We start from the raw sequence: 14,316 nt of genomic DNA on the forward strand, positions 1-14,316 counted from the left end.
TAAAGGGATAGTCCGGGCGAAAAATTTTCATATCTAAATAAATAGAGTAAAATTCACAAAGCAAAATGCTGAAAATTTCATCAAAATCAGATAACAAATAACAAAGTTATTGAATTTTTAAGTTTATCAACATTTTGTGAAAACAGTTATATGCACATCATCATGAACATTCATTGGGTGGACTGATGATGTCACATCCCCACTTTCCTTTTTCTTATATATGTTCTTACATGAAATCATACTGTAAATTTTTCATTTTTTCATACATGTGTAAATGATGTGTCTCCATTATGGTGAAATAAGTTGCGGCAATAATTAACTAATGCACTAAGTGACAATGCAATCAGTTGACAATCCTATTGTTTTAGTTCTTGGTAGAAAAATGTTGAATAAACCCGAATTCAGATAAAGAAATACAAGGGAACATGTGGGGATATGACATCATCAGCCCACCTAATGAATATTCATAAAGACATGCCTAGAACTGTTTCACCGGAATAATGCAAATCTTTAAAATTCAATAACTTTGTTATTTGTTATCCGATTTTGATCCAGTTTTCTGCATTTTGCTTTGTGAAATTTACTCTATTTATTGAGATATAAATATCTTCAGCCTGGAGCATCCCTTTAATTTCTTCTACTCAAGACACACCAACTATCCCCTATGACTTTCCACCTTTATAGGAAAACTAAACTTGATTAAAAAAAAAGGAAAAAGAAAATATCTACTGTTACATGTATGTATTCTGTTGTTTCAGCTGTGCAAAAATGTATAGAACTTCCTTTTTCTTGTCTTGCACACCGTACTACTGTAATATGTAAGGATTTTGCACTTCCCTACACATATAACATTGTGAAATAATTGCAGGTTGTATAAATTAGCAACACTGAAGCAATTATGAGGTGATGAAAACATTCTACTTTCCTATCACGAAAAGCAACTGAGCACCATTGACTGCATTTCCTCGCAGGAAATAACAATGAGACAACAAAAACATTATTTAATGATTAGTCCCACAGTTATCTCACTATTCAAAGCCATTTCAGGATTTCACCTAAATTGAAACTAACAAACAAATTTAAAAGGCAAGGTCATCTGTAGATCAACTGGTTCCAATATGCCATGACCGGCTAGTGAACTCTAATAGCTTAACATGTCAGGGGCCGAAGAACCAAGGGGAGGGCTGGGGGCCCTGCTTCAGCCCCCCCCCCCCCCTTCAACTTTTTTCAAAAACGGTTTACAAAAACAACAATCTGATTGTGATTTTTTGCATGGTCAGCCACACTCAGCCTCCAACTTTTGGCTCAGTCTCACCCCCCCCCATACACACACACTTTAAAAACCGTCCCTCAGCCCCTGCACAGATCATACATGTAAGGAAAATACATTGGTCTAGAGAAAATTCATGTACAAAACTAAAGGTGCTAATTCAAAATTATTGATTCTTAATTGATGTACATGTAGGTTAGGGCTTATTTCCTAAAATTACTTTTTAAAAGTTTTTTTTAATTTTATAGTGCTGCGGTAAATTCCATTATTATTCAAGACCTTTGGCAAATAAAAAAAAAATGTTTTCAAGATTGATTTCCCAGATCTTCAATGTACTGGAGGAGCAATAGCTGGATCCCTAAAACATCAGAATAATTTTTTTTGCAAATCGTAGCAGGACACACCAATTAGCAATTCTTTTTCTGATTTTGGAACACTCAGCAATCAATCCAGTCCTTTCCCGATGATTTTTTTTTACAATCCGCTTTCTCTACAGATGCAACATAACATTTTAATTAAAGTCATGCACGAGTTGGAAATCAAATCAAAAGTTTAAAACAAATCAATTCACACAATAATACTTTAAACCAAGTTTTTGACATTCAGTCATCAAGTCTAAGGCAGATGCAATTTCATGCAATCCATTTCCTCAACTGACAGCGACATAGATGTAATCACTTAAACTGAAGTCATAGGGGTTGGAATTCCCATGGAAAGTAAAAAAAGAAAATATCAAAATAAGTCAAGGACGGGGCAGTCGTTTGGTTGGAAACACTCCTTCATGTCTGAATGGACAGCTTAATTTGTTTAACATGTCTAATTGCACAATTCACACCCAAGCTAACAGGTTTCCACCATGGAGGATTTCTGTGTCGTCTCCCAAACAAGAGGAGTGCATATCCTGGAGTAAAATCCTGTCATAATAACTAGATACCAAAGTCCCAATCTGTAGCATTACAAAGTTTCCGTATTTCACTTTCAACAATTCAACATGCCAACCCACTTCTCCACTATTCATAATCCTTAACTTTTTCTAATTATAGAAGAAAATGCTGTTATTGATCCAAACAAATGAAAACAAAATAATTGCATTTTAGAGTGAAAAACAATGGGAAGATTTGTACATTTTGCAATGCTGGCAAGCTCAATTGATTCTGCTTTTTCTTATTTTTCTTGTTTACTTAAAAGATTGTATAAAATGAAAAGAAATTGTTAAAAACAAGTGGAACGCCTCTGGCAGTCTCGCCTGCATTACGCAATTCAATATAGCAGCAGTGCTTCCTTTGAAAACAGCTAATGAATAATCATTCACAGAAGAAAACATTAATTCAAGATAATAAAAGATAATAAAATATTATGTCCATTGACCCAACATGACCTTTGACCATGATCATGTAACAAAAGGATTGTGCAAAACTATCATTCATACTTGATTACCCTTTTGTCGATGTTTCATGAGCAAGTACCATAAACTTCCTAAGTTAATGATGCCAATTCAACATATACTGCCAACACTGCCAGAATTCATTGACCTTTAAATTACCTTTGACCTTGGCCATGTTCCTAAAACACACACAGGGTATTCAGGGATACACTGCTGCTCTTATGTCCAAGTTTCATGAACTAAATCCATAGACTTTTAAAGTTGTGATGACAATTCCACAAATACCCCAACATTACCAAAGTTTGTTGACCCTAAATGACCTTTGACCTTGGTCATGTGACCTGAAATTAGCACAGGATGTTCAAGGATACTTGACTGCTCTTATGTCCACTTTTCATGAACTAGATCCATAAAATTTCAAAGTTATGATGACAATTCCACAAATACCCCCAATATGGCCAAAGTTCATTGACCTTTAGTGACCTTTGACCATCATGTGACCTGAAACTCGCACATGACATTCAGGGATACATGGTTGCTCTTATGTCCAAGTTTCATGAACTAGATCCATAAAAATTCAAAGTTATGACGATTCCTCAAATAACCCCAACATGGCCAAAGTTTGTTGATCCTACATTTAAGTGACCTTTGACCTTAATCATGTGACGTGAAACTCAGGCAGGATATTCAGTAATACACTATTACCCTTTATGTCTCAGTCTTATGAACTAGTTCCATATACTTTTGAAGTTATGACAACATTTCAAAAACTTAACCTTGGTTAAGATTTCGATGTTGATAATTGATTCCCCAACATTGTCTAAGTTCATTGACCCTAAATGAACTTTGACCTTGGTCATGTGACCTGAAACTCATGCAGGGTGTTCAGTAATACTTGATCACCCTTATGTCCAAGTTTCATGAACTAGGTCCATATACTTTCTAAGTTATGATGACATTTCAAAAACTTAACCTTGGTTAAGATTTCAATGTTGACGACGCCGCCGTCGCCGTCGGAAAAGCGGCGCCTACAGTCTCGCTCTGCTATGCAGGCGAGACAAAAATGAATGATATTGATATGAGAAAGCATAGTACTGTATACTGTATACCAGATGGTGCTTGGGTGCTATGCTGAGCTAGCAATTTTGATCACACCTCATCTGTATACAGAAAATACTTTGTATGCTCGTATCTTTGGGAGCTCAGCCCTAAAGAGTGTGGAAAATCATTATCGGGCACTACATGTACTGTACGAGCCCTGAACAAGTTCTTGTAGATTTACAGGTATTTTGGAAAGTCAGTCTGAATGTACATGTCACTTAATATCATCTGAGGGTCTAGTATCATTTATTTTTTTCTAATAATTCAACATTGAAATCAGTTCACATATTAAATCAGGTAACATTCAGAAATCCTTAACTATCGATCCCCTTCTGGATGTAGTCAAATGTGACTTTACAACAATAGTAACAAAAAATATTTCCCTCTAAGCACGTGAAAAGGCATGAGTGTGATGGTATGAGATTTCGCATCTCTAATTTAACAAGGCATAGCCATGCTGAACTTGCATAGAGTGTCTCTTTTATTTTCACCGAACACGAAACGTCGTACCCCCGGGGGGGCCACTTCCATTCACGAGTGGATACCATGCGCGACCATGGGGTCTCAAAAAGCACCCTAAACACGTAATTTCCATTTTCTGAAAATGCACCCCTTAACAAGTATTGGCTTGTGAAATCCTACCCTTAACAAGTATTGGAAGCAAAACGATACTCTTGGCAAATATTCCCTGAAATGAACCCCTTAACAAGTACAGGAATGTTTTATTGTTACGGTTCCTTCGGTCGTTGGCTTTACCTTATTTTGTTTAGTGCGACCCCACCTTCTACACCTCGCGCAAATAGGACTCTAAACACGTAGTGTTGGGGCAAAAAGGCATTGGCGGCGGAAGCCAAAAATTTTAGGAGGGGACAACCCAAAATTTGTTGCCAAGCAAAAAAAAAAAAAAAAAGGTTCTCAACCTAAAAATCTTAGGGGGGACGTAGGAAAATAAATTGACAAGCAAAAAAAAAAAAAAAAGGTCATCAACAACAAATTTAGGGGGGACCGTCCCCCCTCCTCAAATATAGGGGGGACACGTGCCCCCCGCTTCCGCCGCCTATGCAAAAAGGACATCCTTTATAAAACATTTTAATTTGGTTTTATCATCCCCGCAAATTCGACCCTAAATACGTAATTTTCCTAGCGAAATAGATACCCTTTATTCATTATTTTTGTGTTTTTGACACCCTTATCACGTTACGTACGTAACGTGCCCTATCGTGAAAAGGACATCCTTTTTACGTGTTTTTTTGGTCGCGCATGGTATCCACTCGTCAATGTAAGTGGCCCCCCCGGGGTCGTACCATTTACACAAATATGAATATTTGCTTTTAACGCCTCCGAAGTTTAAGAGCAAAATTACGAATCAATTTCTTTCAATGAAAATGAGGAAATAGTGAAGCAAAATCCCTCAAACGCACATCAGGGCTCCGTAACACATAGGTTTGCGATGAATAGCAAATATGAAATAACATTCTGATTGGTTCCCAGTCAGTATTTTGCGACAAATGCGCGTGTAACAATGATCTTGATTGGTCAGTTCATTTAGCGATTGATCGCTAATCTTTGTGTTACGGGGCCCTGATCTGTAGCAGCTGTACACGCATTCAGCCAGTATATGTAGGTCCTACGAGTATTGCACCTGACTTTAAATCTATTAAAGGCAATGAACTGAAGAGCACTGTGACATCACTTCTCAATTTCGGACAGTACGTATGTAATAGTATGAACCTTGCACATTCAGCCTCCAATTTGCTTGCATACACAGGGCTCGAATTAATCCAAGGCCATCCAAGGCCATGGCCTTAGATGCCCTCAGAAATGGCCTTGATGCCCTTTCAAATATTTGTAGACTTAAGGCCAAAATAACTGCCCTTTTTTGCTGTGGCCTTGGTGCCCTGCGGTAATCCAGTGCATGTGCCCCATTGAAAAGTGCATTTATTATTGATGCCCTTTTTTTGGTGGCCTTGATGTCCCATAAAGTGAAAACTGCCTGCCCTTTCCCTTAAGTGCCCTTTTAAAAAAATGGCCTTGCCCCTTTAAATTCTGAATTCAAGCCCTGCATACATGTACATGTACAACGAGATACATGTAAGTAGGCATTGCAGAATAATCAATTATACCGCCATGGAAATTTCATAATTATTCCTACATTGCCTATTCAAAATACTTTATTACATTCACAAAGATCTGACAGGAACTGCATATATGGTATATGTAAACAGCAGGATGTTAATAAGCTTCCGTTTCATATCTTGTACTCTGTCCCTCGGATAGAACGTTAAATGGAGGCCCCGTGTAGAGGAGAGTCACCACCTTTGCACATTAAGAACCCACTGCACTATTCGTATAGAGTAGGGGGAAACCCCGATGTAGTGGTCCACCTGCACTCCCCCCAATCAGTTATATAGGTAGGAGAGACCTGTGGGTCATAGTGATTCAGTTCGCCTTTCGCCTCCCAGGCACAGGTGACGCCAAACAATTAATACTAATAATAATTTGGTCTGACCCTATAAACATTAATGTCAATCACTAAATTACATCCCCTCTACAGCCGTGTGAAAGTTATGACTAGAAATATACAAAGTTTTGAACTCAATAGCAAAGTTCATGGGAGTAATTAAAATTCACACAATAAAATCAACATCCAACTAAAAACATCCATGCACTGGACCAAGCCGTACATTACAACTACGTATGAGTCAAGTTCAATGTCATTCCAGTGGGTTGAATGGAACTGGCTCGTACTTCCTCTTCCAAAGCGCATTCATGACATGAGCACATGGATCACTTCCGATCGTCAATATACTAATATTATACCCCAGCAATCAGGTGCAAGAAAGTACAAGCATCAACAAACAGAACCCGGCCGTCTTCCAAGTTCAAGGTTATTTGAGCTAATAAATAGGAATAGACTCAAAACGTACATGCATTCTCTCTGTTCTCAAAATATAATTCATTCTTTTTCAAAAAAATTCAACCCCATGAATGAATGAACAAATATATAATATATGAATATTAATAGATACATAAATTAATAAATAAATGAATAAATAAACAAATTAAATAATTAATTCAGTATTGTAGGACGGCTCCTACTGAAAATAAATGGCTCTCAGGTGAAAAATTTAAAATCAGGTTTAAACTATACCTAACAAAATTTTATTGAAAAGGGAATGAAAATACATTGATCTTGTCTGCATACTTATTGTACAAAAACCATTAAAAGCTCCAAGATCTGTTACAAATAGATTATTTAGAAAATCAATATACTATGACTTTGCTTATATACATGTACTGCATATTCTGTTTGAAGGAAATAGCCCCAATAATTCCACAATTATCTCAATGTGAAATAAAAATAGCCCCTAAAAATACAAATTATTTCCTACCCTGGTATATTTTGAAACTAGGTATTTACAACACAGCGTCAATAACAGATAAAACAAATTATTTGTCAATTCCCTCCCCCTTTTAAAGGGGAACCCAGCTTTGGTCATAAATAATGTGTTGGAAAGGAGAAAAATACAGAAAACAGAATGGTAAAGATTTGAAAGAAATCGGACAAGCGATAAGAAAGTTATGGCCGCTTTAAAACTGATATCCCTAAGACTATGTAGATATCAAATTGGCAACTGGGTAGGTAAATTATGATAACGGGCAAGGACAATTTTTCCCATAGGGCAGGTAGGCGTACATAATTATCAGGGGTTTGTGGTTTTCTCATATGTAAGTACCCATTCCCCTGGTGCAATAATCTATATAACCCAGAGAGTATATTGTTTTATGTCCTCATAAAAAATATACATTAATTGAAGTATAACTTTTAAAACAATTACATTTCAGCCATTTTATGTATTGGAGTACATGGAAGAGTAGCCCCTGCCTTACATCACCATGACATCACATATGCAGCCAATTTGAAGTCTTCATGAGTATAGTGATTACCAATCTTTACACCTTTTACAAATTCATAACTTTCTTATTGTTTGTCCAATTTTGTTCTAACTTTCACCTATCAACTTGTCTGACTTTTCTTTTTCCTCTAATATTTATTTGGGTTGGATTCCCCGTTAAGGCCAAGAGCTACAATCATTTAGAAAATTAGTGCAATGCACTGCATGATCATTTATCAAAGATTGGATTAGTTCAAAGGAAGTGGGTTTGGATAAGTTACCTCAAATTCAAAGCACTCCCGCTCTGAATTCATTTGGTAAATCACTTCAGCCAGAATGTCATTGTCTACCCGAAGCCAAGAGTAGTTGTCTTCCTCGAGCGTGACAGCAAGTTCAATCTCAGAGCCGCTGGGTAGATCCACGCAGATCTTCTCCGTGGTCCCGGCAAGCATGATCTTGGGGGCCGTGACAAGAAACTTGACATCACTGAAAGAGAATCACATTCAAAATTGCTATTAGAAATACAAGCAGAAATTACTATTGTTCACTACAGTTCACTACAATTTTTGGCTGACATAATTAATGCAAGATATCTGCCCTAGTTTTAATAGGACTGGTATGGCAAAAAACTCAAACCAACCACGGTGGATTTACCAATAACTACATTAAACACTGTAACCAAGTAACAGAGTACGCCTACAGATTTTAGGGGCCAAAACCTCCCCACTTGGCTGTATGAAAAATACATGTAAGGAATTCCGGAATAATGGTTAGACTACTCAAGATCCAGGTCATTGATACAAGACACTACATGACAATGAACTTAATATTCTCTAAATTATTGATACTGGCAATCTGGCATACAAATGGGCATAGGGCTGGTTGGGGGCCATGGATGCCCCAAAATGTTCATGACCAACAATTAAAAAAAAGAGAAAAAAACGAAAGAAATAAAGGGCTAAAAAATACTTTGTTTTCTGAATAATATACCAAAATCTATCATAAAATTATACTTTTGCACAGTATTAAAAAGTCAATTTTCGCTTCGCTTCGCTCGTAGCTTGTTGAATATTTGTCTCATTGGGATACAACTCAAGAACCGAATGGAAATTGGAAGTTATCTTTCATCCATCTTCCCACCACCCACATTCCCCCTTGCTTGCCCCCCCCCCCCCCAATAAAAAGACATTACACACACACACACCCTAACCACCCTTGAAAGAACAAGTCCACCCCAAAAAAAAGGTTAATTTGAATAAAGAGAGAAAAATTCAACAAGCATAACATGGAAAATTTCATCAAAATTGGATGTGAAATAAATAAACTTGTGCTTAATTTCACAAAACAGCTAAATATGCACATCCTGGTCGGTATGCAATGAGGAGACTGATGATGTCCACTCACTATTTCTTTTGTATTTTATTATATGAAATATTCTAATTTTCTCCTCATTGTCAAGTGAAATAATGATTAATTCCTCCCTGAACAAGTGGAATTAGCATTAAAACTACATATGGTTCTGTCAAGTTGGTCGTTATTGTCATATCTGTAAAAATTGAGATATTGTATAATTCAAACAATAGAAAACAAAAGAAATAGTGAGTGAAGGACATCATCGACTGTCTCATTTGCATGTCACTGAGTTGTGCCTATCTCTGTTTTGTGAAAAATAAGCAAAACTTTAAAATGTATGACTTTCTTATCAATACATTTTGATGAAATTTTCAGCATTATGCTAGTTTGATTTTTCTCTTTTCATTCAAATGAACATTTTTTATGGGGTGGACTTGACCTATAACATTAAAGGGATGCTCCAGGCTGAAAATATTTCAGAGTAAAATTCACAAAGCAAAATACCGAAATTTCATCAAAATCAGATAAAACTAAGTTATTAAATTTCAAAGAGCAGCAATATTTCTTGAAAACAATTATATTCATTAGGTGGGCTGATGTCACATCCCCACTTTCCTTTTTCTTATATTATCAAAGTCTAAATATAATCACAATAGTTTCATTATTTCATGTGTGAATAATATGTCACCATGGCACAAGTTGCAGCAATGAATATCTATCTACTGGCTTGTATTGCACTATATTATCAGTTGTCAATCCATTTTTTCTAGTTCTTGGAGGAAAAAAATTAAAAATAAACCTTATTTAATATTCTATAATAAAATACAAAAGAACAAGTGGGGATACGACATCAATTTGCTCATTGAATATTCATGAAGTCATGAATAAGCCTAGGATAGATTTAGAACAGTTTCACCAGAAAATGCCAATCTTTAAAATGTCATAAATTCCTAGTCCAATTTTGATCGAATTTTCATTGTATTATTTGTCTGATTTTTCTTTTATCTGTTCAAATCTTATTTAAAATCAGTTCAGGTACAGCCTAGTCAGAGTCCCCCTTTAAAACTGGACTGCAATCACACGCAAGTAGTCTACCCTGGTCCCTGCTGCACCTTTTCCTGGCTTGAATTGACTTCCTTGTATTTTGTAATGCAATGATTTGACCTCATCCCACTTCTGCAAAATGCACATGATGGAACTAGTACTGGTAGGCCCATATCCATGCGTGGGCACTCATTGCTTGCATGCACCAACGCTTCTCTCCCCAGCTCCAGAGAAGATTGATGAGGCACACTCCAGGGATCGGGACTGTGCCCAGGTTGCTGGCCCGAACTCCCCGGTCCATGCCCATCACAGAACTCCAGCCGCTCCCAAGGGTAAGTCCAAGCCCGGGGGCCCGGAGTTCGGCAGTACGGTCTCACTTGCTTGATGATTTGTCGCGTGTCATCCTAACGTTAATGATCACCTTAGAAAAGTTCTGAGTGATACCGTATCAGTATACGGTACTGAGTACCGTATGGTACAGCAATTTAAATTAGGCCTAGCTAAGCCTAATGTTTAATGGAGTGAATACAGACAAATGTCCAGTAAAATGGTTGAAGTAAGTTCGAGATAAGATACGAAGCGAGTGCGAATCAGATCGGAATTCTCGCGGGGATATCCGGGACGGACGGCCAGGGTGCGGCGCGGGTCGCGCCGGCCGGATCGGCCGAACAGCCGCCTAGCCTAGCTAGCGCGGCGCTGGGGGTATACCCGGCGAGCAATGCATTTTCATTGGTCGACGTTGAAGATCACATGATAGAGATAAAAACGCCACAGAGGTGCGAGTGGATAAGGAGCTGGCTATCGTGTAGTCATGGTGATCATGTAGGACATAGATTTCAACTTTTGCAAGATAGTTATGTGAATATGTTTCATAATAAAATGAGCCCAGGCATTATGGCGCCGGAAGCGGAGGGGACGGGGGGGGGGGGCGCAGATCGATATTTAGCGCCCCCCCCCCAAAAAAATTCTACTTCTTTTTTTGGGGGGGGATTTGTTTTTGGCCCCTTTTCTTTGTCTAATTGTCAATTTTGTAATGAAAAATTGCACAAAGTTTTTATTCTAACGGAGCAAGATATGCCTATTCTTATAAGTAAATTATTGAGTAGGCTAGATGGTAGCCTAGCTAGCTTCCCTCGACGAGTAATGTGTCCCATGGCCATACCCCCGTGAAAACATTATGCCTATAGGCATAATATTACTATAGTAATAGTTTTCATTGCTCGCGTACGGAGGCTAGCTACCCAGTATAATTAATATTTTCATGAGTTATGATAAATGTCCGGCTAAATTTCCAAGAAATTTGTTTTTAAATACTTTATAAACACAACGTTTATATTCAATATTTACACAATCCCTATACCGAGGGAGGGGGTGAAGCCGCCCTGGCCCCTTCCCCCTCCTATTTGCGGCGTCTAAAAGGAAGGAGGTGAGAAAAGGAAGAAGAAGAAGAAGGATAAGAAAGATAAAAATTAAGAGGAAGAAAATTAAATGAAATAATGGGAGGGGAATAACGGGGGAAAACTTTCAGTTTGTTCTGACTATATTTCGCTCTCGCATCGCGCTTGCAACGTTGCCTGTTGGAATAATGATGTACAGTAGACGTAAGCATATAACTTAGTCTTTTCCTTCTGTGCTCCTGTCCTCTTCTTTCGATGTCTATATCTGTTGTACATTTCTTATCAAGTTTCTCAAGAGTTTTCCTTCTCAAATACATATTCTCTGTGATTAAAATAATGTGTTTATTTGGTGTGACTGACAGTTCAACTTTTAATTCAATTATTTTGTATAAACATTAGGCCTAAAAATGACTTTGCTTAGACCGAGTAGTATATATCGTTCCCATTTTAAAAACAGGTTTGAATTATGTTAAAGATTCATTACAGATTATAGGCGCATAATCACTCTTTTTTTGCAATTTTGTTTAAATACATGTAAATCATCATCATATATCAATATCAAGGCTAAGACATTTTTTAAAACTTGAGACCATCTTGCTCTAAACACTGAAAATGGGGTTTTGGAGCTAAGAGAATTGGAGGAAACTGCAATCTTATCTAGCCTAAATCTTAACAGTTTCAGTCATCATAACCATTTCTTTTTAAGCCATAAGTGGGCGTATAATATATACCTTTCCTTCATCGACTGGTATGTAACATGTGACCCCGTCAGGCTTTATTTAACCCCTGACTCGTTTAAAACCCACGTAATCTACCCCCATATACGGCTCCGGAAGGTGTAACTGTTCGCATAAAGTTAAGAGCAACTTTTTAGAACGACTGGTGAACCTTACTCACTAAATAATCACCAGTGAACATGTAATGGTGTAGATCATTTACCACAAGAAAGTATCACCAGCCGTTCTTACAGCCACTCTTAACTTCCGAACAGCCCCCCCCCCCCAGGTTCCTTTTTCGTTTATTACACTGATTTTCACAATAGTATCTAAGCAGAATAGATAAACAAACTTTGCAATTCCATGTGTTATGATTATGAAAATGTGTACTTAGACTTCTATGTGATTATTCCTTACAAGTCCAAGAGATTATAATTATTCCAAGTGTTCAGCCAATTGATGTACCCCTTGCTGTAAAGGGATTATGTTCTTAATATTTAAGTTTTCCATACAATATCTCCAAAGAGCACATTCATGTACATTCTCTTTTTATCTTTTAAATCCTGAGTTGAATTACAATACAGGCTATTTTTTCAGTCATCCATATTTCCTCATCGATACGTATATAAACAGAGGATCTACACAGGCTGCATTTTAAAACAAATTGAAAGCTTTGACCTGATAAAGACCTGTGAGGTTGCCTTAGATAAATTGAGATGAAAATAATACGAAAGAAAATGACAAAAGGGCGGTTTCATCTATACGTAAAATTAATGTCACATTCAAAATAACCCTTGAATGAACCATCCTCTTCCTTAAAACGAGTCGAGATTTCCACCTTGTGTCATAGTTTTGAAATATAATGAAGATCCAGGCGATTTTAAGCAGGCCTTATTAAAATAGCGGTGCATACTAAGTGGCGGTCGTGTTGAATGATTTGTTGAGAAGAACCACTATTTATAGAAAAAAGTATCCCCAATCGATGAAATATATTGCCTCACATTATTATAAAACTAAGCAGACAGTGATTCTTGTATCATCAATAACAGCCTTATTGCGACTTTGACACTAAATGGGAATCCTAATATCCAACATCGAGCCTATCATGTTATCAAAAAAATCTAGCAAAGATCATCAACATAAATTGATCAAATACATTATAAAACTTTTCAGAGCATTACATGGTCTTTTTAAAAACAATCAGGAATTCATTTTAAGAGATATATGAGAATAAATAAGGTTACTGTTCGTCATAAAGTCAGACACTTAATGATGGATTAACATTGAACATTGTTCAAATTAACACATATATATCCTAACATACCCGCACCCTCACACACACACATATATAAATAAATATATATATATATATATAGTTAAAACAGAAATAAAATAAACACTCATATTTTTGTATGAATTTGTTTGTGCAAAATATTTAACTTTCTGAAGAATAAATCGAAACAATTTGAAGGGAAATGTAATTTTTTATATTGTTCTTTCCTTGACAGAGAACATATATTTCAATTTTCCGGCTGTTGCATAGAGGCGAAGATACAAAAAGATACAAATATTGCGTTTGAAAACTAATGAAGAGGGGTATTTTTAATTTAAAAAAAGTCAATCGATGAGTAATAAAATGGAATAAATTATCAACTAACTCACCATGGATCTTCTTGTGAAAGGCTTCCTGCCAAAAGGCAGCTCAGAAGCGTCAACGACAAAATCCCTCTCATCTTGCCGCCTTGAATTACCAGTCCTCGACTAACTCGAAATTAGGCGACCCGTTCCAGGTCTAGAGGCAGCACACTGAACCGAGAGAGGCTATATGCTACCGCTCCCACTTTCTTCTCAATGATGCCAATCACTTTGGTTGAGCCAAGGTATTTAGTATAAACCTTTAGCTCCAATCAAAGGCTTCACGAATGAGGGTGACTCGGGGGTTGACAGGTATAGATAGATACCGGTTCCAGATCAGTCCTTCCGGTTCGGTTTCCACTCTGGTATCCGATCTTGTGAAGGTTGACTACCAGCACCTGTTTTTCAAACCCTTCATATTTCCGCTTCCACATCGGATTAGTCTGACGTTGGTTTTTTGTTTTATGTGGTCATCAAATGTTTGTTTATAGTGCTTTCATAAAATGTTAAATTGAGCGAT

The 14,316-nt window shown here is 37.0% G+C and overlaps 1 protein-coding gene across 2 annotated transcripts in view; it reads right to left on the reverse strand.

Annotated features, from left to right (window-relative positions):
• Positions 1–14,095, reverse strand: part of LOC121415126 (pregnancy zone protein-like) — a 76,203-nt gene extending 62,108 nt beyond the window's left edge. The window contains exons 1-2 of one of the 2 annotated variants that reach the window (XM_041608227.1): positions 13,824–14,095; positions 7,933–8,137 (exon numbers count right to left, since the gene is read on the reverse strand). In XM_041608227.1, the coding sequence (XP_041464161.1) occupies positions 7,933–8,137; positions 13,824–13,894 (276 nt within the window). In that variant the 5' untranslated portion in view covers positions 13,895–14,095. Of the gene's footprint in view, positions 1–7,932; positions 8,138–10,116; positions 10,359–13,823 lie in introns of those variants that run through there. The other variant, XM_041608228.1, reaches the window with a different exon arrangement.
• Positions 14,096–14,316: the final 221 nt, after the last annotated feature.

Source organism: Lytechinus variegatus, chromosome 5, assembly GCF_018143015.1.
Source record: "Lytechinus variegatus isolate NC3 chromosome 5, Lvar_3.0, whole genome shotgun sequence".
Taxonomy (NCBI): domain Eukaryota; kingdom Metazoa; phylum Echinodermata; class Echinoidea; order Temnopleuroida; family Toxopneustidae; genus Lytechinus; species Lytechinus variegatus.